Source organism: Nasonia vitripennis (genome assembly GCF_009193385.2).
Source record: "Nasonia vitripennis strain AsymCx chromosome 1 unlocalized genomic scaffold, Nvit_psr_1.1 chr1_random0005, whole genome shotgun sequence".
NCBI lineage: Eukaryota > Metazoa > Arthropoda > Insecta > Hymenoptera > Pteromalidae > Nasonia > Nasonia vitripennis.
This window is the reverse complement of record NW_022279591.1, coordinates 2,772,778-2,797,770: the sequence shown is the minus strand read 5'-3', so window position 1 is coordinate 2,797,770 and position 24,993 is coordinate 2,772,778. Positions and strand designations below refer to the sequence as shown.

General features: G+C 36.9%; 2 protein-coding genes across 40 annotated transcripts in view; one reads left to right on the top strand and one right to left on the bottom strand.

Moving 5' to 3' along the window:
- b6 (ENSANGP00000029450-like protein) overlaps positions 1-24,091 on the bottom strand; it is a 123,425-nt gene extending 99,334 nt beyond the window's left edge. Inside the window, 3 exon segments of one of the 3 annotated variants that reach the window (NM_001170904.1) lie at positions 8,287-8,392; positions 22,471-22,757; positions 23,870-23,999. In NM_001170904.1, coding sequence (NP_001164375.1) covers positions 8,287-8,392; positions 22,471-22,740 — 376 coding nt within the window. In that variant the 5' untranslated portion in view covers positions 22,741-22,757; positions 23,870-23,999. 3 annotated transcript variants of the gene reach the window in all.
- Positions 1-24,993, top strand: part of LOC100118566 (coiled-coil domain-containing protein AGAP005037) — a 1,551,999-nt gene that overhangs the window by 553,861 nt on the left and 973,145 nt on the right. The gene's annotated exons all lie outside the window — the stretch shown is intronic.

Sequence of the window (24,993 nt, the reverse complement as noted above, 5' to 3'; positions counted from 1 at the left end):
TTCGATGATTAGCGATTATAGACGCATTCAGCGAATAATCCTTATCATTACAACTCGAATAAGTGTCGAACATTTCTACAAAAACCTCTAAAAGGCTTGTAATAATAATTTTATAAGTTTGTGTATTTTCTAATAAAGTTATTGAAAAAGTTGATACAAGTAAATTGCTTAATATGTATCTGAAAAAGAAAATTACATATGTTTGTAATGTCCCACGTTTATACTCTTAAATTATATATTTGTACATCCTGCGAACCGGCAACCGTGTGAGCACGTAGAGAGCGCATACGGATCGCAGGTGCATCCGACTGCGACATTACACAACTGAGCGCCGAAAATCGGAGCGAGTGCTCTAACCTCTGTGTCAGCACTCCTCGTGCGCGTGAAAGATGACTACAAGGTGTACGCGTCGATCCTTTGTGACGAATGCTGATTGGACTACCACGATCTTTGTCATCTAAATTTCATAACTACGTGAATCGGTACCGAGACTTTAAAAACCCCGGAGCCGATCCACGCAGAGCCTTTTTGCGTAGTGACTTACTCACTGTCGGCTACAACTGATTCTAAGGTGAAGCGGCGGTGTTTGCTAGTGTTAGTGTTTGGAGCGTGCTAAATCCGTCCAACATCCTGGGAGCGTGCTAAATCCGTCCTTTGGTATAGCATACACCGGAAAGTCCTTTGAACACAGATCAGTGCCACCGAGAGAAGTACAAGCTAAGGTCCGTCGAGTGGAATCTCCGGTGTTAGCAAGAGCAGTTGACCATCCCTATTTTAAATTGCCACGTGAACGCGTGTAGATAATATAATCAGCATCTGCCACAAAGGGTGATTAGAACCATCTAGAGTGCGCAGGATATTAATAATAGTAAGTTGTTAAGATAAATCATAGGTACTTTACAATTAATAAATATTAAACTAAACTTATTAAATACAACTGTAAAACAACAACATCAATAATTGTCACTTTATCACTATAATCTCAGAGACGTTAGTCGTGTACAATGCGACTAACAATAAGACGGTGCTTTGTTACATAATCAAAACATCTGTGTCATTTCTCGCAATATGTGAGACAAAGTGCAGCGTGCATAGTTAGTTGGTGCAGTGGCAAGCGCAGATATATGCATAAGCGTCAGGATGGAAAACAAATTGCGTGTAATTATGCTCGCTTTTAGCCAAATTTGATGTTAGAGAAGTAGTCATAGTTCTGAAACAAAGCTTAGCGACAAAACTAAAAACTCTAGTTCTAATCTATGGATTTTAATAATCAAGATGTAAAATTGAAGATATGTCCAAGAAAAAAAGTTTCGATAGGTGATGGGCCTAAATCATCTAAAAACTGACAAAATGGTGACTAATTAGAAATCACCAAAAAACCATTGGTTTAGTGTTTAAGGGGATGTCGTCACTAAAGTTTCGCAAAACCGCACGGGGTATTTTGCATTTCCAAACTTTTAGAAAAACAAAAAGTCCGATCGAAATTTTCTTTTGGTAGAATGATTCATTAAACTTAACACTATTTTGGGGTTAGCTCCGATCGCGTAAACACCCGTTTGTATTTCCAAATTTTTAGAAAAACAAAAAGTCTGATCAAAATTTCCTTTGATAGGACGATTCTTTAGTCTTAACATTACAGCGCTGCAGACTCAGTTTTTCATTATAAGATTAATTTAAAAAATTATGTGTGATAGAAAAATAGTGTTTTTAGCTACGACATCCCCTTAAAGCTGTCCAAGTCAATTCTACTTTTTGAATATACAGTATGTCGCAGATAAAGCAGACACCTATCTTTTTTGGCAATTTTGGGGAAACTTGCGTTCAAGCAAATACAATTTTTTTGGGAATAATATAGATCAAATCATGCCCCACAAAGTTGCCGTACTCTTTTTTCTTCAAGTCGTAAGGTTTTTCTACAGCACTAGTTTAATACAATGATGAATAAAAAAGGTGTAGTAGGATGTTCTAGCCTTTTCCATCCAATAGGTCGTAGCAAATGAAGCTTAAAACTGCGATTACACGATTAATTTTATGTTTATTTAACTCTAAATCAATTTTGAAAATTTCCGACGCCACGGCCATTATCATCGTCTCCGGCGCCTCGCAGCATCATCATCATCAGGACAGGCAGATCCTTTTGCGAGGGCCGAGTTACTGTTTTCATCGCGCCCTCGCGAAGCCTGTCGCTCGGCGTCGAGGGCGCCGTTGCGTCACGCAAAGCCTCCATTGCGCGGCGCTCGCCCAACTCGCTGTTTGGCGCTTATACAATAAAGAGACTATACTATAGGCAACAAAAAAGGAAAAAACGCAGGTAACTGAACACTATTGCCGCGAGGTACCTTTCGTACGCTGGAGAGCTCTCCTACCTTATTCGCCGAAGGAGACGTGGACGGCGCGACGTAAAGCCCTGGCCGCACGCGGGTGGGATGCACCTTCCATGGTTGCAGGACGCCTCGACGTTTTGAGGGAACCAATCCTGGACCACGGGCAGACCCTTTTCAGCCCTGCTGCATAAGTAGCGATCGTCGGGCGGAGATCGGCACGACGAGGAAGCTCGCACGTGGCCGAAGTCCCAACACTCAAAAAACACACACAAACAGCACACCGCGCGCAAAATGCACACACACTACGCAATGCACGGTAATACAAAAGAAAGAGAGTCGATCGTCCTGAAGAGGACGTTAATGACGATTCTATTCGCATGCAATTTACAAAGAGGCTTTCGCAAAACGCAAGTAATAAGAGGCGCAATGTCGACTGAGCATTTGAGAGGAGCTGTCAGAACTGAACAGCACGTGTTCCCGCGCGCCAGAGCCCGCGAAAACGGGAGAGGCCCTCAGCGGCGCGCGCATGCGCTCGACCGCTCTCGCCACAGCGCTCGCCGCAAAATTCGAAATTCCCCTTCCCGCTCTTACATAACTCGAACAATCTGCCCGCCTCCGTCCGACAGACGAATCAGACCCTAACCGCGTTCACAGAGTCCTTATTCACCATTTCTTCCAAAGCTAGAGGGCACCCGTAGATCGTTGATGTCAGCACTCAAGGCACCTAGTGGGCGAGAGTTGAGACAGGCCTTGATCTCTCCCAGAACTGTAGAAAACTCCTCGAAGGTGAGAGTGTGCTCGCCAACAACTCTCTTCAAGTGATGCTTCACTGACTTGACACCTGCTTCCCACAAACCATCGTAATGAAGCGCACTAGGGGGAATGAACGTCCAGCTGGTTCCATCATTGGCAAGGACTGCGCTAACCTTCTTGTAGAAGTCTGAGGCACGATGGAACATACTTCTTAGCTCCTCATCTGCTTCTTGGAAGATAGTGCCGTTGTAGCTGGAAAGATTTTGGCAAATGCCTCGACGTCCCACAAACCTACGATACGCACAGATAAACGACGCTGAAGTCAGGTTTATCTGAAGTCAGGTCACCAACAAGCTCCAGATAGATAGCACGAGTAGCAAAGCATACGACCCTTTAACATGAGAGAAAGCCCTACTACTTGTCACTCTATAAGCAGGAAGCTCACCCATGAGTTGTTGAGCCGAGTGAGGCTTAACCCGCTGACAAGGCAGGCATACGCGAATCGTCGATTTTACAATCCGATTTCTACCCAGAATCCAAACCTGAGGCATTAGAATTCTCGACATCAAGGTGGGACCGCCGTGAAGGCACTGATGGTGAGCGTGTCGGACAAACAACAAGCTAAGAGCAGAATTTTGCGGCAATATCGGAGAGTGTTTTCGATCGAAAGAGAGGGACCAAAGTGAGCCAATCGAACTCCTACACGCAAGAGGCCATCTTCCTCGCCCAAAAATGAATTTAAACTGCTAAGCCAATCGCCCTTTGACAGTCTCTTTTCCGATCTCAACAACTTAATCTCCTCAGCAAACGCCCCTGCTTGAGCCTGACAAATGATTGCCACTTGAGCTGCAGAAAGCTCAGCAGTGGTCAGAAAAGGAAACGAAGTGCTCTCTGTCGGCGTTCCTCTGATCCGAATTCGATTAAGAGCACGTCTGCTAAACGCTACAACCCGAATAAGTCTAGTCAAAGACGAAAAACGAGTCAGAATCTCGTTTCTGTTCTCGCCACTCAGTTGGAGACAGTGATAGCCACGCCGAGCCCTGCCACCAAAGAGCACAGTTAGCCAACTCTTCCGGTTAAACTCCTCGCGTCGCCAAGTTAGCCGGATTTTCTTTTGTCGGAACGTGAGCCCACGTTGCCGACGGCAACTCAGTTTGGATCAACGAAACTCGGTTAGCTACGAAGGTCTTTCAGTGACACGGATGCTCACCAAGCCACGTAAGCACGATCTGACTATCGGACCAAGCGAATATTGGTAACCCTCGCCGAAACTCCAGGTTCGTCACTGGCAGGATGAGCTTGACCAGAAGAGCTGCACCACACAACTCCATTTTGGAAATGCTTACCGTTTTCACCGAAGCTACCTTTGACTTAGCCGCTAATAACGAAACCCGAAAACGTCCATTACCCTCGTCGATTCGCAGATACACCACAGCAGCATACGCTCGAGAAGAAACATCCGAAAACCCATGGATCTGGTAAGAGCAATTTGCCGTACCACCTAACCAACGCTTGATGGCCAAAGATGGCAATGCGGATAAACCCTTGCAATAATCATACCAGCGCTTATGAATCTTAGCTGGTAAGGGTGAATCCCAATCGCACTTTAGAATCCACATATCCTGCATCAAAATCTTCGCCATGACCGTGACTGCAGCAAGCCAACCTAACGGATCGAATAAACGAGCGATGTTCGAGAGGACGGACCTTTTCGTATAAGCTGCAGCCACGTTCTCGAGGTTAACAGCGTTGAACTTGAAATTATCCTGCGATGGAACCCATTGAACGCCTAAAGCCTTGACCGACTCATCTTCACCGATCTGCTTCTCCGATATCTGCTGTGATGAATCTGGAAGCAGCTCCCGATGGTTTGCAGCCCACTTGTCCAACTCAATTCCAGCAGAAGCTAACAATTCGGTAAGCTCAACTCTCTTCCGAATTGCAACCGACAGATCATCAGCCCCTGCGAAAGTATCGTTAACGTACGTCTCTGTACATCAACTAGTTCAGATGCTGCGTCAAGTGACCAGATGATCCTCTGATAGTCCTCATGCTTTGGTTCCACCTGAATCTGCCGAAACATCTTGATTATATCGGCAGTAAATACGAAGCGATACCTACACCAATTTAAAAGAATCAAAGAGAGGTCACTCTGCAATAAAGGTCCTGTTAACAAAAAATCATTGAGCGAGTGCCCGCCCTTCGTACGACGAAAAGTACCAAACACAACTCTCAACGTTCATATTAAGAGAAGCAATTGAACGACTGGATAATGAGGCAGATACCAGACGTCAGCCTTGTGGATTTCCGACGGTGGAACGCTCGTCATGTACCCTAACTTCTTGTACAGCTCCATGAATTTGCGATACAAATTAGCAATCCTCGAATCACGTGAAAAACGACGATGCAAATTCGAGAGAGAACCAAGAGCCATACGTTGAGTTTCTGCACCCACTGACGGAAGATCAGGCTTCAACGGCAGCTTCACCACGTACCGCCCCTGTGCGTCCCTACGATGAGTGTCCTGGAAGATTCTCTCGCATCTCCCATCCTCCGGTTTCATCTTAAAAGATAGTGATAAAATTCTCCAAGACATCCTGAGGAGCGCAATGAAACGCCTGAACTGGAGCTTGGGTAGCAGCACCTGCCGCCTGCCGTGTCATCCCTGAATCCATTGGCCCAGAAACGATCTAACCGAGGACAATGTTCTAAGCGACAAGCTGCGAAGTTGAGGATATTTTAACCCCAGAGCGAAGCAACTGACCATAAAGATCAGCACCCAAAATCATGTCGATCTTCTTTGGGATCGCAAACTCCAAATCAGCTAAAGTGACGCCTGAAAACTGCTCTCGCCAACTTCTCACTGACTTCATAATTTTTAGTTTTTTCATAATTCATAGTTTCAACCTGTAATCCTGGGTTTACCGCTGAACAAAGAGTGAGTGAAACGATTGACCGAGCAGTGCCAGCTGCACTAGCTCCAAGGCTAGACAGTAGCACGTGTGTACGTCGCTTAGGCGGTCCAAGTAACTGCACAATGGCTTCGGACACAAACGATGCTTCTGAGCCTTGATCTAAAAGCGCCCGTACATAAGTGCCCTTTTTCTTAGGGCCTACCACTAACACACGCGCAGTAGCAAGAAGAATCTTTCTTGAAGACACCAAGGAATTAGCAGCATGCAAAATCACCGCTGAGCCGCTACCGGAGTTCCCTTGGTCCTTCTTCGGCACAGTAGACGATAATCCTTGACTGCTCCTACTCGGATCATGAAGAGAGGAATGATGTTTTTGCTTGCATTTCAAACAATGACCAGAAGAGGAACAAGAATTCGCTCGATGATGTCCCAGACACTTGAAACAGAGCCGGAGCCGCTTAACCTCCTTCTGGCGACCCTGGGGCTTCTTCTCCTTGTACTGAGAGCATCGCATCAGCGCGTGTGGACTAGCATAGAGAGGACACTGCAAAGAGTTCGCATGGGACACCTTACGAGAATGAATCGATTTACGCGCAGCAGCCGATCTTTTCTCGCCACGTCGATCAGGAGCCAGCACGCCAAGAGTTTAAGCTTGAGTTTCAAGGAATTCGAAAAACTCGTGGGAAGTCGCCGGAGTGTACGACGACTTAGACTGGCCTCGAAAGATGCAAACGAGAGGACAAAATCAAATTTCGAACGAGAAAAGAAAACACCGAAATATAATCGACAAACGAACTCGAGAGGAATTATTAAATGCAGCAATGAGAGTGAAATTCGAAATAATAATTGAGAATGCGCTGTATAAGTGTGCTAATCACGACTCAATTTTCAGAATCGCTGTGTTTACGCCGCATGTCTACGGCGCGAAGCTAAAACGTGAAAATAACGCACGAGGCCGAAACCTGCTCGCCGACAATGGCCGCTTCCGCGAACTGCCGATCGACGCCGGCAGCGACTCGCTCGCTTACAAGTTCGCTTTGAAATTATTGATTTTAAAAACCCAAACAATCACTCACTCCTCACTCGGGGCCCCGTAAACATAAGCTAATGAGTTCAAATTATACATATATATATATACACACACACACACATATAAATATATATATATATATACACACACACTAAATTAAAATAGTGGAATAAGTGAGGGAAGGTTGGGTGAATAAATCAACGCAAAACACAATGAATTTCGCGGGGGATAAAGACGACTTGCCTCGGCGTATAAACTCTCACGAAGTAGAGATAAAAGCCGGGACAAGCCTATAGCTTTATTTTAGAAATAAGGAAATTATACAAAGAAAAGTGATTCTAGGATAGACCAAACAAAAAGAGAGAGAGAGAGAGAAAAGCAATTACAATGTACGCTTATACAATATTTTTAGAAGAAAGCTAAATAAAATATCTTCAGTCGCTGATCATGAGGTTCAGAAAGTGTGCTCTGTAGTTTTTGCTTGAGGTACGAGGAGGGAATGTGTCGCGGATTCCTGACGACGGGGTAAGGGTAAAAATTTGAAAAAATTAAACTTTAAAATGAGAAAATTACGCGTTGATTCACAGTGAAAGGTATAATTTTCAAACTAAAAATATTAGAAAATTGAAATAGTTATATAAATTCTTAAATTGAGATTTGATAATAAAATACTTTAAACTCGTGATATTTTTTATTTCATAATATTTTAATTTGATATTTACTTATTAAAAATTATATGATTTCAAAATATTGTTTTAAAATTTTTGCTTTTAGTAAGATAACACGTTTTAATTTTAATTTTTCAAAATTTTTACCCTGGCCCCTGATGACAAGGTATAGGTAATGGTTAAGTGCACCAGGGTTTTTGAAGAATAGATAAGCACATCGGTCATTAATAGCGTCTGAGTATCCATATTATAGGGTCACTAATGATCTCCACACTTCTTACTGCTCAGATATGCATATCAGCGATGGATAGTCTCTAGGTATTGAGGGTTGCCAAAGACAATGGTCTATGGAATACGCTTCGTAAATTTTGGTGGAGAGATGTTTGGTGTATATTGGTCATTGATGGCATTAAGGTGTATAAGGTTGCGGGGGTAAACGTAAACGTAAGTCAGGCAAGGTAACTGAGGGAAAGAATCTACGGGAAGTAAGTAAGGGGAAAAATTCTGAAAGTGACAGTGGTGGAACTTTTTTCATAATAAAAACAGATAATAAATTAATTTAATTTAAATAAGTGTCTTTAAGACAATTTGCTTACCTGCATATGAAAATAATGGATGATCATTTGTATGATTAGTAAACTTTGTCCACATGCAAAGAGTAAATTCCTTGAGATCCGGAAGACTGATTTTGTAGTGGATATACTATTAAATATAAAAAATATATTTTTTTTTCGTGCAGGAAAAACATATTGATTTCTATTTATATTATATTCAAAACGAGAACTCATCGTTAAGAAAAAGGTTTTTGCAGATGTTTTTGCGCGTTCTTTGTAGTAACAAAATATAAAAGAAACAACTGTTTGCTTTTATTTCTTTAACGAAGAGCTATCCTTTAATAAGTTTATATTCATATATATATATATATATATATATATATATATATATATATATATATATATATATATATATATATATATATATATATATATATATATATATATATATATATATATATATATATATATATATAAACGATTAGTATTATTAGTTTTATATATATATATATACTAAACTAAAAATATTCCTTTCACAAGATTTCAACCATAAATATCCCCTTTAACAATATTTCAATTCTATATTTTTGTTTTATAAATTTTTTTATTTTAAAACGTCAGAGCGTGAGTATGCTGAGAATTTCGCATATGCACGCTGCGGTTACTTAATTTCGTTCGAATGCCATTTATTAACGCGTTAATATTTTTATTTGAAATTTGGCACAGTGATAGATATTTATAAAAGTAAGGACAAGTAATTCTTGGTTTTTCATAATCAATTGCATTTGTTTAGTTTCAAGCCCTTTTCTGCCGTGCACTTATTTAGTCGACTCAATCAGAAAAAGTTGGGTTTTGGACCCCCTTAAGATAAATATAAATATCAAGCAATAGTTCCATTTACTTGGGGGCTTGAATAACGCGCGATTCAAACAGTGAATTGTACACGGCTTCAGCGGTTCTTGACAATAAAAAAAAAATATATCGTCAATATTAATATAATCACGATTATCACAGCACACCTAGAAATACATTGCAACGAAGCATTAGCGGAACTGAAGATTTTACTATTCCTTTACATTAGAAGAAAACCAAATCTTACAAAAATGCATTGACTTACATTTAGGTACCAATTAATTAAATATGTTAAAATTACAACAACATATCGCTTTTTTGTTATGTAATATTTTTAATTTTTAGAATTACTTTATGGTTTAGTTTCCGAGATATATCCTATTAAAAGCACCATAAGGTTTGGAAAGCTGTGCAAAGAACTAAGCTGAAATTAATAAAAGATTTTTTCCAAAAATTTTAAGCTAATATAAACCATGTTGTTTATTTTATATCATTCCACAATTTAATTTTAAAGATATGAATCCAAAAAATACATACACACGTAAACACACACACGCACGCAGGCGCGTACATACACACACTCCGAGCAGGGATGCTGATACCCCGTATGTGGTGTATCCCCTAGGTAGCGGATGAGGAAATGCCCATCGTCGCGTCGAGGTTTCCGCGCGTCAGGGATAAGAGAGCTATGTACATAACGCAAAGAAATGCGCACTTAGATCGCCTTGGCAGCAGAATCGATAAATTAATGGACTATGTCAGGGATAGACATAATGTGCACGAAAAAATTAAGGATTTCGCCCGAATCATAAGAGAGAGCTATAAGAATCTTTGCATGGCAAATAATAACTTACAGCAATGCCAACACCCGGGAATTCAAGGGAGGGAAACCCAGATAACCCCAAGTCTTAGATCTCGGAAGGCAAGTACAACAAAGGAAGCCCTAACTGCTCCGCAGAATAGAAATAAAGGAAATAAGAAAGAGAATAATTAACCTAGGCAACGTGGCAAGAAGTCGTCACAAGACAGTCAAAGACAAAGAAGAAAAAGGCAAGCAAAGAGGATAAAAGTATCACTGGCGTTACAAACCAGAATAAGATCAGCAAGGATGGACTGAAGCAAGCAAGATCTCCCAGACCGGATGCTTTAAGCATAAAGGCTGCAGAAGGAAATAACTATGCAGACATTTTGTCAAAAATGAAAGCAGCTTCGTCACTTAATCCGAACATTCTTAATTTGAACATTTGTGCACTAAGAAGTACAGTGAGCACTGACTCCGTTATCGGTCACGCTAGACCGCATTCATGGCCGATATTGACACATAGATACAAAAATCTACAGCGCGCAATGTATATCGACAGCCTTGTCATCGAAGACCATTGGCACCTAGACATCGAGCGTGACCAGCTACCGCGAAACGATATTTGCATGTATGCACAAAAAGTCACGAAATTCACTTCCTGGGCCCCGTCATCAGTGACCCCGAATAATCAAAAAATTTGTGCAGTGACAGTGCGGCAGCTGTTCAAAAACATAACCTTAAAGTCAAGCAGACAATGTAAACACATTTACTCTGCATAACTTATACATATCTGTGGAAAACCGATACCCAACTGTATTACTTATAGAAATCTGTGGGAAAGCGATACTTAACTGTATTACACATAATATCTCGTGCGGCCAACTTCACGGTCCTACCACTTTTAGGCTAGAAAGCCAACTTCACGGTCCTACTACACCAGAGAAAAAAGTAGAGATACTGTTTTGAGCATTCGTGATATATAAACTTGTTTATTATTAAACGAAACGTCTTTTTAACAAATATTTTCATTGGAAACCATAGTTTAGCACAGCAAACATACTGATAAGCTGAAGAAACTCACAAACAAAAACGATAAGCATTTTTGTCTGTATCATGAAAAATCCGCACACCAATATAGAAGTAAATATTGTCACGGGCACTGCGGTTTCGTCTGCTTCTCAAACTCGCCTTCATGGCGCTACCGCGCCACTTGATGTTTAAATATGTTTAACTAATAAGATACATGCACTATCTTATTCAACGACGCATTTCAACCATAAACGGAATGCTTTAAAACATCGCGCAGTGCATCTCGGAAGCAAGATCATGGTGAAAAACAAGGTCAGTATGCTTGTTATGGATGCGGAGAACATCACTAACGCAGTGAGTGTCCATTTCGTACTTCTGAGTGTCATAAGTGCAAAAACGTGGGCAGATAGCAAAAGTTTGCAGAGCTTCATCTTTGCTTTCTACTTCTCAAATTTAAAGTTCTAAAGAGTCTGCACAACAAATAGATACATTGAAATGTTTCAACGCAGTCGAAGAAATCCACGTTATTGATTCTTGTGGTAAGAAAATACTCCAAGTGCTCATTGAAGGCAATAAATTAAATATGGAATTAGATTCTGGTGCACCATATGGTTTCATTGGTAGCGATACACTTCGTAACCAGAAACCTAATTTTTAATTGCAGCCAACTTTTAAGAAATTCATGAGTTACTCACAACATCGCCTTAACTGCATCGGTTCTTGCTCTGTTAATGTCTCATTTGGTTCTACATCTCGTCAACTTCTGGTCTTCTTCATTCAAGTCTCTTACGATTTCTTATTTGGTCGTTAATTGATCGCACAATTCAGTCACGAAATTGATTAGATCGAACTCTTTTCTCCAATCAAGGTTAATACGCCTTCTACTCTTCCACCTTCATTAACTCGTGATCAACAAGCACAGCTGGATCAAATTTTGACAAGGTACACTGAAGTTTTCAGTGAAACAGCTGGAAAACTTACTGGACCTCCAGTTAAGGTACATTTTAAACCTGGAACTTCTCCTGTTTTTGCTCGTGCTCACGGTATAGCATATACGTTACGCGAAAAATATTCTAAAGCAGTTGACGCTAAACTTGCGTCTGGATTTTACAAAAAAGTTTATTTTTCCGAGTGGGCTTCGCCTACACACGTCGTTATTAACCTACGTTGAATCTACGTATAATAATAGATGAATGTCCTATTCCAAAACCAAGTGACATTTTCAACAAAGTAAAAGGAGCCAAAATCTATGCACATCTTGATATTACAGATGCTTATACTCATCTTCCTGCTGACGACGTTTACAGACATACTTTAACCCTCAATACTCCTACACATGGGTTAGTTCGTCCTACACGAGCTGTTTACGGCACAGATAACGTTCCTGCAGTTTGGCAACGTCGATTGAAACAAATCTTACAAGGTCTAAGAAACGTTGAAAATCTTTTCGACGACATCATTGTATGGGCTGAAAGTTACGAAGAATTGTTGATTATCCTGGAAACGTGTTTGATCCGTCTTCTTGAAAATGGCGTTCGTCTCAATCGACGTAAAGGTGTTTTCGCTACAAATTCTGTAGAATTTTTGGGTCATAAACCAGATACACAAGGCATTCATAAATTTGATTCCCACATCAAGGCAATTCGTGATGCCCCTAAACCTTCTACACCTCAAGAATTAGAATTATTTATTGGTAAAGCTACGTACTACAATTCATTCATTCCTGACTTACCTACAAAAGCTCAACCACTTCAAGACATGCTTCTTACATCATCTTTTCAATGGTCGCCTACTGCTGATAAAGTATACGAAGAGCTTAAAAATATTTTCATTTCTTCTTAAGTCTTGATGCCATACGATCCATCCTTACCTCTTATACTCGCCACTGATGCAAGCAAAGTAGGACTCGGAGCTGTATTATCACATAAACTTAGCAACGGAATCGAAAGGCCAATTGCTTATGTTCATTAACTGAACAACGCTATCCTCAAATCGACAAGGAAGCTTTAGCTATTGTACGGGCTTGTCAAAAATTTTTCAATTATCTATACGCTCATCATTTTACTCTGTTTACAGATCACAAACCAGTGACACAGATTTTTCATCCTGAAAAATCACTTCCTATTCTTTGTATCAGTCGAATGGCTAATTATGCTGATAATTCAGCTCATTTCATCTACGATATTAAGTTCAAGCCAACTAAAGCTAATTCAAATGCAGATTATTGTTCACGTACTCCACTTCCTTTAACGGTTGACGCTATTGAAGAAATTTCAGAACTTGATTCTTATGACACATTTATTATCAACTAGATCAATCAGTTTTCGGTACGAGCAGAGCAGATTGCGAAGGAAACTCGTAAAGATTCTAACCTAGGTAAAATTATTCAACTACTCGAAGCTGATCAAGATCTATCTCGTCATGAATACAAAGCGCCTGAGTCTTCTTATGGTCTATCTTCAAATTGCTTGATTTTTGAACATCGAGTTGTGATTCCATCGTCTCTTCGTGAAGCAATTTCAAACGACATTCATTCGGCGCATTTGGGCATTGTCAAAATGAAAGGTTTAGCACGATCATTTTTACTGGCCAGGAATTGATGCAGATATTGAACTTATTGCTAAATCTTGTGCTGAGTGTGCCAAGCATGCTCATGCTCCTCCTAAATTCAACACACATCATTGGGAATATCCTAAAGGCCCATGGGAACGTATCCATATAGACTACGCTGGACCAGTAGCTTGCAAGATGCTTCTAGTTATCACTGATGCTTATATTAAATGGCTCGAAGTCAAGGTCACAAGTTCCAGTACTAGCACTGCTACTATCGATATTCTTGATCAGTTATTCGCTACTTATGGTGTACCTAGCATTGTTGTTTCGGATAATGGCCGTCAATTTGTTTCAGATGAGTTTGAAACATTTCTCAAGATAAGTGGAAATATCACAAACTTACTGCTCCTTATCACCCTTCGACAAATGGTTAAGCAGCAAAATGTGTAGGTACAACAAAAAAAGTCTTACTTAAAATGGATACGACACAAGGTTCTTTGTAACGGAACTTGAATGAGTTCTTGAGACAATATAGAAAAGCTCCTCATTCAACTACTGGACAACCACCTGCTTTATTATTTTTAAAACGAAACATTCGCACACGATTAGATCTTGTTCGACCCGAACCTATCAACGAGAAAATTTCTGAGAAACATCAAGCTGATTTTATCAATACATACCGAGAATTTAAACCACTTGAACATGTTTATTTTCTTTCCGGTAATCCAAAATTAGATAAATGGATTTCAGGACAAATTAATTCTCGTCTAGATATGCATTATGAAATCAGTTACATGGAAAAAAAGTATAAAAGACACGTCGATCAAATGCGTACTTTCACAAAGAAATCAGAAGAAGGGGAAGAAACAAGAAAGAAACCAGAAAGAGTAACATTTTTTTGAAGATAAAATCAGGGCTAATTTGACAACGCTTTCCACTACAAGTACACGACGTCGTACTCGATTTTAAAAAAATTTCGTAACTCCAAGATCTATTAGTGCACAACAAGAAGTGAATACTGAAGTAATTACACAATCATATAAAGCTCCTTCCACTTCTCAGATTGTATCGTTTAAAGAATCATCGACTATACAAGCTACGTCAACTCAAGAATTTTTAATTTCAAAATCTTTACCAACTTCAAGTGTTGAGATGTCTACGACTACAATGGAAGCTCAATCCTCAACTTCTCAGGCATCTTTTCCACTTATTGTTAATGATTCATTCTAAAATCCATCTACCTCTGCCACTTCTCAAGAAGAATTTCCGTTTCAAACTCAAGATCAACGTACTGAACGTCTACCTCAAGAACAGTCATTTTTCATTCCAAACACACCGCCGATTCGACGATCATCTCGGATACGTAAATCACGAACTATTTACTCTCCACCATGATAATTAAAGAAATCTTTATAAAGGAGGGAGAAAATGTAGTATATTTTAATTAACGTTCTTTTAAGTTCTATTGTTTTTCATGCAACTTGATATTATTGATTGTAAATAATAACTGTTATTCTAAATAAACCTATCTTTGAGTAAAGATCTTTTCACTCTCTTTAAGTTTACTCTATAATTTTTGTATTCTGGTTTCGGGAAAAACAGTTATTTTTTATTTTCTCAACTATTTTTTATGGCCATTTTTTGATTTTTGAAAAACACTTTTTTTTGCGTTTTTATCAAGTATCCTATTGTTACAAACAATTCAGCTAAAATGCATTTAAATAAGAATAAAATTACCCACTTTTCCTCGTTTGGTCCTGGGGATCGAATTCTTTGTTTGGCAGATAAAATAAAAAAGGTGATTTTTTTTTTAATTCATATCTCTGAAACCAAACATCATAACCTCGCGAAAAAAATCATGTCGAAGAAACATGTGTCAAACTATATTCCATTTAAATTTCAAGCAATTTGACTACTTATTTTTTCAATAATAAATTGAAAACTAAAAAAATGAGTTTGTTTTGTGCCTCGATTACGGACGTAAAGAGGCCTTATTGCACTTGAGATTTTGGGCAAAAGTAGATATTTTATGTGTTTTGGCTAAGTTAATTGTGCATCTTTCAAACCCCTATGGTTCTTAAGATATCAAAGTTCCAATTTTTTGATTTCTTATATCTCTAAAACAATGTAATCAAATGCTTCAAAATTTTATTTGGTGATTTATTATAAAAAAATCTATCAGCTGCTAAAATTTTAAACAATTTCGTTAATTGGTTCAACTCAAAAACCCACAAGGTTCGAGAGTCGGTAAGCCCCGGGAAGATTCCTGTAGTCGGAGTCAGGCGAGTCTTGGGTTGAAAGGTCACCAGTCTGGCGTTCAGCTGTCCAGGACACCCTGGCAAGGCTGTGTGGCTGGGGAATCGGTATGAAGAAGGTAAAGTCGGCCCGGACAATTCACTTCTTAAGGGGGGCTGTAACGGTCGGGGATAGCGCCCGTAAGAGCTAGTCGGCGCGAGTACAGGATAGTGCGTCGTTGGCTCAGTGGTTAGAGCACGCGCCTAGAGATCTCGGGGACGTAGGGTTGAATCCTCTTCGTCGCTTTACTTTTGTGTGAATTAGTTCACGGAAACCACGTTACAATATATATATATATATATATATATATATATATATATATATATATATATATATATATATATATATATATATATATATATATATATATATATATATATATATATATATATATTGTAACAGGGTTTCCGTGAACTAATTCACACAAAAGTAAAGCGACGAAGAGGATATATATATATATATATATATATATATATATAAATTACGGAAACTTGCATGTCCCTAAAACGTAGATAAAATGTTCATTAAACCTTGCAAAAATAAAATTCAGATATAATTTTAAAAATTTTTTCTGTACATATTTTGAAAATATTTTATATAAATATTTCAAAATATTTAAATAGATTTTGTAAATATTTCCAAATGTTTCTCTAAGGTTTAACAGCAATTTATCAACGAAATATTATTTTAATCTTTTAAAAATATTAAAAATATTTTGAAATATGTTGAAAATGTTTTGAAAATATCTTAAAACGATATTAAAATATTTTTTTGCAATATTTTTTAGAAATATTTTTACCCAAGGACATATAAGATTGTAACAATATTTTAGAAATATGCTTGAAATGATTACAATAGCATATCATTTGTGATGTAAAATATTTTTACATTATTTTTAAAATATTTTTGTGCTGTTAGGGATACTATACATTAGTATGTATACTTATATTAATTTACTATAGAAACGTGATAGATTATAAGACTGTTTGATAGTCATTGTTAGCTTATTCACCCTTATCTGCTGAACTTTTACAATGAATGTTTTTTAAAATGATTTCACTACATTCATTAACATTTATTTACTTGCATAAGAGAAGGATTTTCAGTAAAATTATAGAATCTGAATAAAAAATATACAGATGTATGTAGTTGGATTCGCAAAACTTATAATTGCCAACATTTTACCAAATGCAATTGATAAACCACACAATGTAAAGTCAAAAAAATAAATTACGAGAAAAACGCGTTCGAAATTTTATTTTTGTATGCATTCCAATGTAATCTACACTATATTAAAACACTAAAATGAGCAATTATGTTAAAATTCACCGGAACTAGTAAGTCATTCCGGGATAATAATTATTTCATAAAAGATAGATGGTACAAACATAAATACATAACCCTACCAAAAAAAAATCAGAATTAAGTACACTTTTTCGATAAAGAATGATTTACAAAAAGTGACCGGGTCATGAAAGATTTCATATAAATTACATATAGGTATAAAATAATGATAAATATTTATATTAATGTGATTTTTTTGGTAGTTGATTAGAAATAAAGTATATGTATACATATATCAAAAACACAGTAAGATTGGTCCAGATGTGTCGGATGCTGTAAATGATAATCTTTTCAGAGAAATATGGCAAATATGTTTATTTGTATGTATAATTAAAAATTGACGAAATTCTTAAAAGAATTGTCAAATGTTTGTAGCTTACAAAAGTTTCTCCATATATTCTCATAAATATATACGTTAGTGAATGTAGTGAAATCATTTTTAAAGATCAGTAGGTAAGCTATAATCAATCATAACTAATAGTTATGAAAAAAACCGCTGCCAATTCATTGGCACGTAGCTTCCTCCAACTAAATTTATAGGTCGAATGAATAAAACATTATTTTAATATACAGTATAATCTGCCTGCTAATGTATGAGTCAGTTTTTGAAACATATTAAACATATAAATTTTGGATGATTCATTGTCTAAAAGTTTGCAGACCCCTCTGTTTTTTTATTATAAAATACGAACGCTGCCGTCAATTTTTTTTCACAGAATATATAAAAAATATATATATATATATATTATCAATTTTTTCATAGAATATATATATATATATATATATATATATATATATATATATATATATATATATATATATATATATATATATATATAGGATGTCGGTAACACAGATTTCTGTAATGTGTTAATTTTTTTTCCAAATTAATTGTGCTTTTTTAGCGTGATCTATTGTTATTTTAACTTAAATGCGTTACATACTTCTTAAAAGAGTCAATGTATTTCAAAAGAAAATTTAGATTATCGGTTTAAGATTTTAAGGAATATTTTTAAAAAGTTGCAATATGCGAGGCTAATTAATTAACATTTTTATTAACTTAAAAAGATTATAAAATATTTCCCAATATTTTATCGATATATTTCGTTCTAACTTAATCAAAATATACATCTACAAAATATTTCTAATATATTTTAAGATTAATTAAGGAAATGTATTGAAAACCTTGAGATATTATTATATTTGTACAGAACATTATGGAATATAATGAGAAAATATTGTAACGACCGCTGAGATTTTAGATCTCGCGCGCTCGTTTGTCGCGCGATTAGGATTTCGAGGAGAGCAGACGACGTCAGCGGCGACGCTGACAGGAGATTTTCCGCGAGGAGCGAGCGCGCCTAGACTCGTTTTCGCTTTGGCCGGATCAACAGCTAAGACAACGTGAACCGTTGATATTCTGTGAGCCGCTAGTCCGCACCAGCGTACAAGTGTTTCTCGAGCTTCAAGTGCCTGGAGAGATGCCTCCAGATACACCCCAGCCCGCACTACTCCCGGTGCCGGCCACGGCCGTGAGGGCGAGCAGAGAAGCGTTCGGCCAGCGACCGAGTAAGTAGGAACTTTGTCGATAATCGAATCGTCGGCCCGGCTTCGCCTGAGAAACCGCGCGCGTCCTCCTCGCAATCGCGCGCGCAAGCGTCGTCTACTCGATTTTGTATCAATTTGTATTTCACTCAGATTCAGACAATTTATTTTCTTGCTATTAACTTTACACGCCAGTGTTTCTTCCTTGTGCAATTCCCGATTACCCCAGCCGTCTGGTTACCCACGGATACGCGGAGGAAAGCGTGGTGCTCCAAGCGCACCACGCATTTGTAGTGAGCATTCGGCAGGCCAACGCACGGGTAATAGCGCTGCACCAGCGGCTAACGTCCGCTTGATATCGCCTGGCCATCATCGAGGGATCGCCGACCGGGAAATTAACCTCCTGGAGGTGACGTGCGGCATCTTCACGGCCGTACGATAAGCTGTCGAATCGCCCAGTTACAATATAATTTTATAAAGTTGTATAGTATATTTCGAAACAATTGCGCAGAGTAAGCGATTCCCGCACGCTTCGCTTGGGTGACAAGACACCCGTGCGAGGATCGCTTACTTCGTGTACTCATGTATCTTCATGTATACTTCATGTATCGAACAGTATTTTTTGACAAGTGGTGCACTAAAAACGTGGTTTATATGGAACTCATTTTTTGTGTAGCATATGCGAAACAACACTTTCATATATAGCAACGGGATGTCTCGTGCCATATTATTTGTTGGAGTAATAACAAGGAGTGTTAAAAAAATATTTTGTAATATTTGTCCGGATGGTAGCACCTGTAAGGCCACTTATTTTTATCAATTTATAAATATTTAGGACTTTTAGATACTACACAAATATGTAATTTTCATAGAATCCAAATATTCAGAAAATGACGTTATTTTTTGTTCCAATTTGTGACACGCCTAATGACGTCATTTAATAACATCATTTTATAACGTCATTTAATGACGACATTTTTTTCAACAGGGCAATCAAAAAAAATGAATCAGCTATAGAATAGTAGCCCGAGGTGGTGCGAACCGTGATTTGTTACATAATTTACAGATAAAAATTCAAGATCATCGATAAAAATAAATTTAGTATACAAGGTAGTCCATTAAACGTAGAAATTACTATTTACTTTTGAAGCTCTTAAAATCAACCATGCTGATCTTAAAACTCAATTCCGAGTCTACAAATGTAACATGAAAAAAGAGTACACTTGTAGTTTTGGTATGAATTTTTTGGTGATAGTAAGAGTTTGATCCGGACTACGACCACCAAAAAATTCATGGAGATGCCTTTTTATAGTGCAAAAGTTCCTGTATGGGTCCCAGAATGGCAGAGACACTGTATATTTGGATTGAAATAAGGATATTCATAAATTTGTGCTTAAATGATTAAAATTCATACTTAAAGCCTGTGGCGAAGCTTATGAATTGCTTGGACATTCCTAAAAAAATCATTGAAGTAGCAAACATCAAAATAAAGAAAGTCACTATAGGAGAAAATTGTTCCTGAATGTCAATCATTGACTAAAGATTCAAAGCTTAGTGATAAATTATTTAAACACATGTTTGCTAACAGAAATAAATTGCGTCACTTGGATCATCGTTCATTTTTTGCAAGAGACATAATATATTTACGATTCCTTGACTTCAGTAGGAATATTTGTAATGATAAAATCAAGTTCTATGATTTTTTTGGCGATGATTCAAGTGTCGCTATTTATTTCTATAAGCAAATATGTATTCAATTAATCACTAAGCTTTGAATATTTAGTCAATGATGGACATTAAGAAACAATTATCTCCTACAATGACTTTCTTTATTTTGATGTTTGCTACCTCTGTGATTTTTTAAGGAATGCTCTAAGCAGTTCATAAGCTTTGTCACAGGCTTTAAATATTAATTTTAATCATTTTAGCACAAATTTATGGATATCTTCATTTTTAGCTAAAGATACAGGGTCTATGCCATTCAGGACGGTGTCGTGCTGTAGACAAGCTTTAGGTTTTTTAGCTGGATGTGGATGATTTTTGTTTGTTAATTATGCAGCCTTGATCAGCTGAGACAACAGAATATTGAATAATGTGCTGACGGACAAAAGTAGCAGCGATGACATGTAATGTATAATCGAGTTTGGGTCGACGATGCTTGTGCTGCTTAAATCGAGATCACATATGCTGTAATAGAAGATAAAGTGATTATTACTTTGTATTCTTTGACTCATTTTGGAGGAGTAAGCAAATGAGGTATTGTGAAGTATAATTGTTACTGAGAAGTCAAGTTTTAAGCGACCTCCAATTATGCATTGTCGATCTTGCTTTTGATGTGGCAGACGAGCATGTTCGATGACCAGGGCCCGTCTAGTCCATAGATGTGGGTCAAGATTCACCAGACAGTCCCTGATGTAGATCGCTTCTGTGGATAATCTATGTATCCAAAATTTATATATTGACTGTCATGTCCGTGTTACTACACGGAAAAAAATGGTTAGTAACAGTAACAAACCGCTTGGCAAAATACGGTTATTTATTGGTTAGGTTAACCAAAAAAAATAGTTGGTGCGTATTTTGCCAAACGGTTTGTTACCGTTACCAACCATTTTTTTCTGTGTAGTGATTAACGCTAGTGCTCGAGAGTTGAGTCCTGACAAGCGCTCAGCGCTTGGACATGCAAGTCTTCGCGGGTGATTTACCATAGTGTTGGCACGAATTTTGTCTTTGTATATTTACTATCTGAGCAGTTGCTTTCCATAGAGCAAACGCACACTTATCTAACTTTAAGACTAAAGATTTTGTACTATGTAGCACATATTTAAGCACTTCCAAAGCTTTGACCCTTGAAATGCAACACTATTAATGCACCAGCACTTAAATACTAACTGGAGAATTTTATGTTTAACTTATAAAAAAAAAAACAAAACAAATTGTTGATTCAGATGGGCACAGCAGCAGAAAACAAAGTCGACTTGAGCTTACGCGCGATATATAGCATCTATATGCGTGTTTATTTAGATTTCCAACTTATGAGAATACAAGGCGGGCTCCAAAATAAAACGATTCTTTGAAGATTCAACTTTACGATCAAAATAATACTTCAAAAACTTAAACCTAAACTAAAACCTAAATTTTTTTCAAAGACACATTGTAATCTTTTATAATTTGCACTGTTTCTGAACTTTAATTAACTGAGCTTAAAAGAAAGAGAATCGGAAAGGCGAAAATCACAGATTTATTACGAAGTGTTGCGCTAAAGATATTCACGCACAGTATATGTTATTTAACCTTTCACATAACCTCCTTTTCCCGAAGTTGAAGCAGAATTGAAAAAGTAGTAATAAGTAAGATGGGACTAATATTCAAAATAGGATAATTATACAACTAATCAAATGATAAAGTAAACAAATTCGTAAATCTTATATAGATTGTAAAGCAAATTCAAAGTATAACAGGGTCGCGGGACTCCAAACGATACGATATCTAATACTTATGCTTGCCATTGAGACGTTACTGCGTCCTGTGATTAAAGATATATTTTTAGATGATCAAAGATATAGAAAAAGGCGCCTGCAGCGCCCTCGACTCCCACTCATGCTCAATCATCATCCTCGCTTGAAAAAGCCAACTTTCGCCCTTAGTTGTGTAATGTACTATTAAACTTTAGCATCCATGTGGTACTGTTTGTAGATTGTAGAAATTCAAATTAAATACTATTTAAGAATTTAAATATTTAAATAATGCCAAAATTACGTAAGAAAAAATTCGAAGAAAAATATTTCAAGAAAAAAAACTTTTCTGACCTCGAAATAAAGTTGCTGACTCATGACAACTTTGTAAAGGGCACATTGTTCACGGCTGACTTCTTGACGAATAAGTTGACTTTGTGTTTCTATGTCCTGAAAGCTATGGCGATAACTTGGCGAACTACTAATGTCATGTAAAACACGTGTTGACGGCTCCACTTGCACTACTGACAGGCTGGACAGTAAGTCTGTTGCATTACTATGATAAATGAGAAATATTATCTGAATCGGCAATAAACGCATCAAATGCATTAACGTTGAAGCCATTCTTCTGCCTGACGAACCTAAATGACAATTTTTTGTTTGCAGCATATTAATTAGGAATACTTAAGCGGCCACGACATTCTTAAAAAAACAATTAAATTTTTTGATAACAAATTTTATAATAATTGTGGAGATGAACTAAATTTGTTCTACTATTACTAGACATATTTACTAACATTTATACTGGTGTAAACCTCTTTACACATTCATGATCCATACTTAAAGTAAGAAATCTCTTCGAATCTATAGTTTACTGACCGTCAAATTCCAAGGGAACGGTTAGACCAAATGAGCTCAAACTCAAGGATGTCATTTAAAAGTAGATAAGTTATAGCATGAATACAAGGATTTTATTTTAAATACGTAGAAAAATTTTAATAAGCATTTTACTGATTTTTCAATTAATTTTTAAAAAATTTTAACATATTCATGATGTAACTATTCTTCAACATATTCAAGTTCAAATCCCTCCATGCATACAATAACTAATGTATTTTAGAATTATCCTTGTTTGAGCTCATTTTAATCATCCGTTCACTACAATTCTTACAGTCAGTGGAATATGGATTCGTAGTGACTACGAGTATAGATCAGAAAGGTGTAAAAGTTCAACACCAGTATACATGTAAGTAAATACGTCTACTAGTAGAAAATATTCAGTACATCCCTATAATTATAAAAAAAAATTTATAAAAAATTTGTAATTGTTTACACAAAAGTGTTGTGTCCTTTTAACTGTAATATTTATACAATAGCATAAGTTATTATGGAGAAATACGTAACTCTCTCTCCTTCTCTCTGCTTAATAGTGTTTACAGGAATATATATACATATCTGTATATGTATATATTATATAGTGTGTGTTTGTATATATATGGTGCCACGAAACAAGAAAAATAAGGCAGAGTGAGAAAAAGAATATATGTATGTATTTTTGAAAATAATACAGGCATGCACACACGCACGCACACACACACACGCACACACATATATATATATATATATATATATATCTTACAATAGTAATTTTACTTTCAATATTAGATAACAGATTACTGGCTTTTTCTTTTTCTATTTCTGCCTTATGCTCTCTCTGTTTTCTTCTGTTGTCAATTTTTTTTATTGCACTTACTTTATTTAAAACGGTTTTACACTCGCTTTTGACTTCTTGAATAAAGCAGACAAACTGATTGCTGAGATGGCTCGCAAATGCGCTTAAACCTTTTACTTTAGCAGCGTTGATCGGCAGCGCATGGCCCAATCTCTTTCTCCTTTACTTTTACAGGCCAAGTAGAAGACAGTGCGCCTCTCCATCAACAGTTTCTCACTCAATAGTGAATAGCGATTGGCCACGCACTTTATTGGAAAGCATCCTGGAGTATTAATGACACGCACTGATTGCTGGACAAGGGTAAAAATTAAAAAAATTAAAATTGGAAAGTGTCAAATTGCGAAATGCAAAAATTTTGAAACGAAATTTTTATACATACAATTTCTAAAAAGAAAATATCAAATTAAAATATTACAAAATAGAAAAGCACACGTTCATAGTATTTTATTTATAAAGCTTGAATTTAAAATTTATTTTTCTATAAATCTTACGTTTTATTAAACATTAACGCGTAATTTACTCATTTCAAATCTTTAATCTTCAAAATGTTAACCCCCACCCCTGCTTTCTCCTTGGTACGTGACACTATACGGCCGACGCGCGCGCGCGTGTGTATATGTGTATGTATATACGCATAGATGGGCTATTCTACGTCAAAAACTTTTTTGAATTTAGGCAAACATTTTTTTTCGTCCAATTAACTCTAAAAAAATTTTAGACATATTTTTGTGCCCCCAAATTACAGTAATAACTATATGAAAAATCGAAATTCTCTAAATTGCTTCCTTATTAAGAAAGCCTTATAATGGTAATTTTTAGAGTTGATGTAAAAAATTCTAGGAACTGTACTTCCATTCATTTCTAGTCGAAAAATAGTGTTTGTTCGTATACGCCTGTATTTCAGTTTCTGCTCAGTTTTGTTTACTAATAGAGTTATTAAATAGGTTGATAAAAATGAATTGCTCAATATGTATCTGAAAGATAAAAAAAATTACTTATATTTTTAAAGCGGAGAATTCATATTATTGTTCGTCGTTTTTTATCATATGCTATACAGTGTAATTTTTCAAATCATTTTAACTTGAAAACTGAATGTCGAGCCTCTCAAAAAAAAACATGATTATTGAAAGTTATTAAAATGTTTG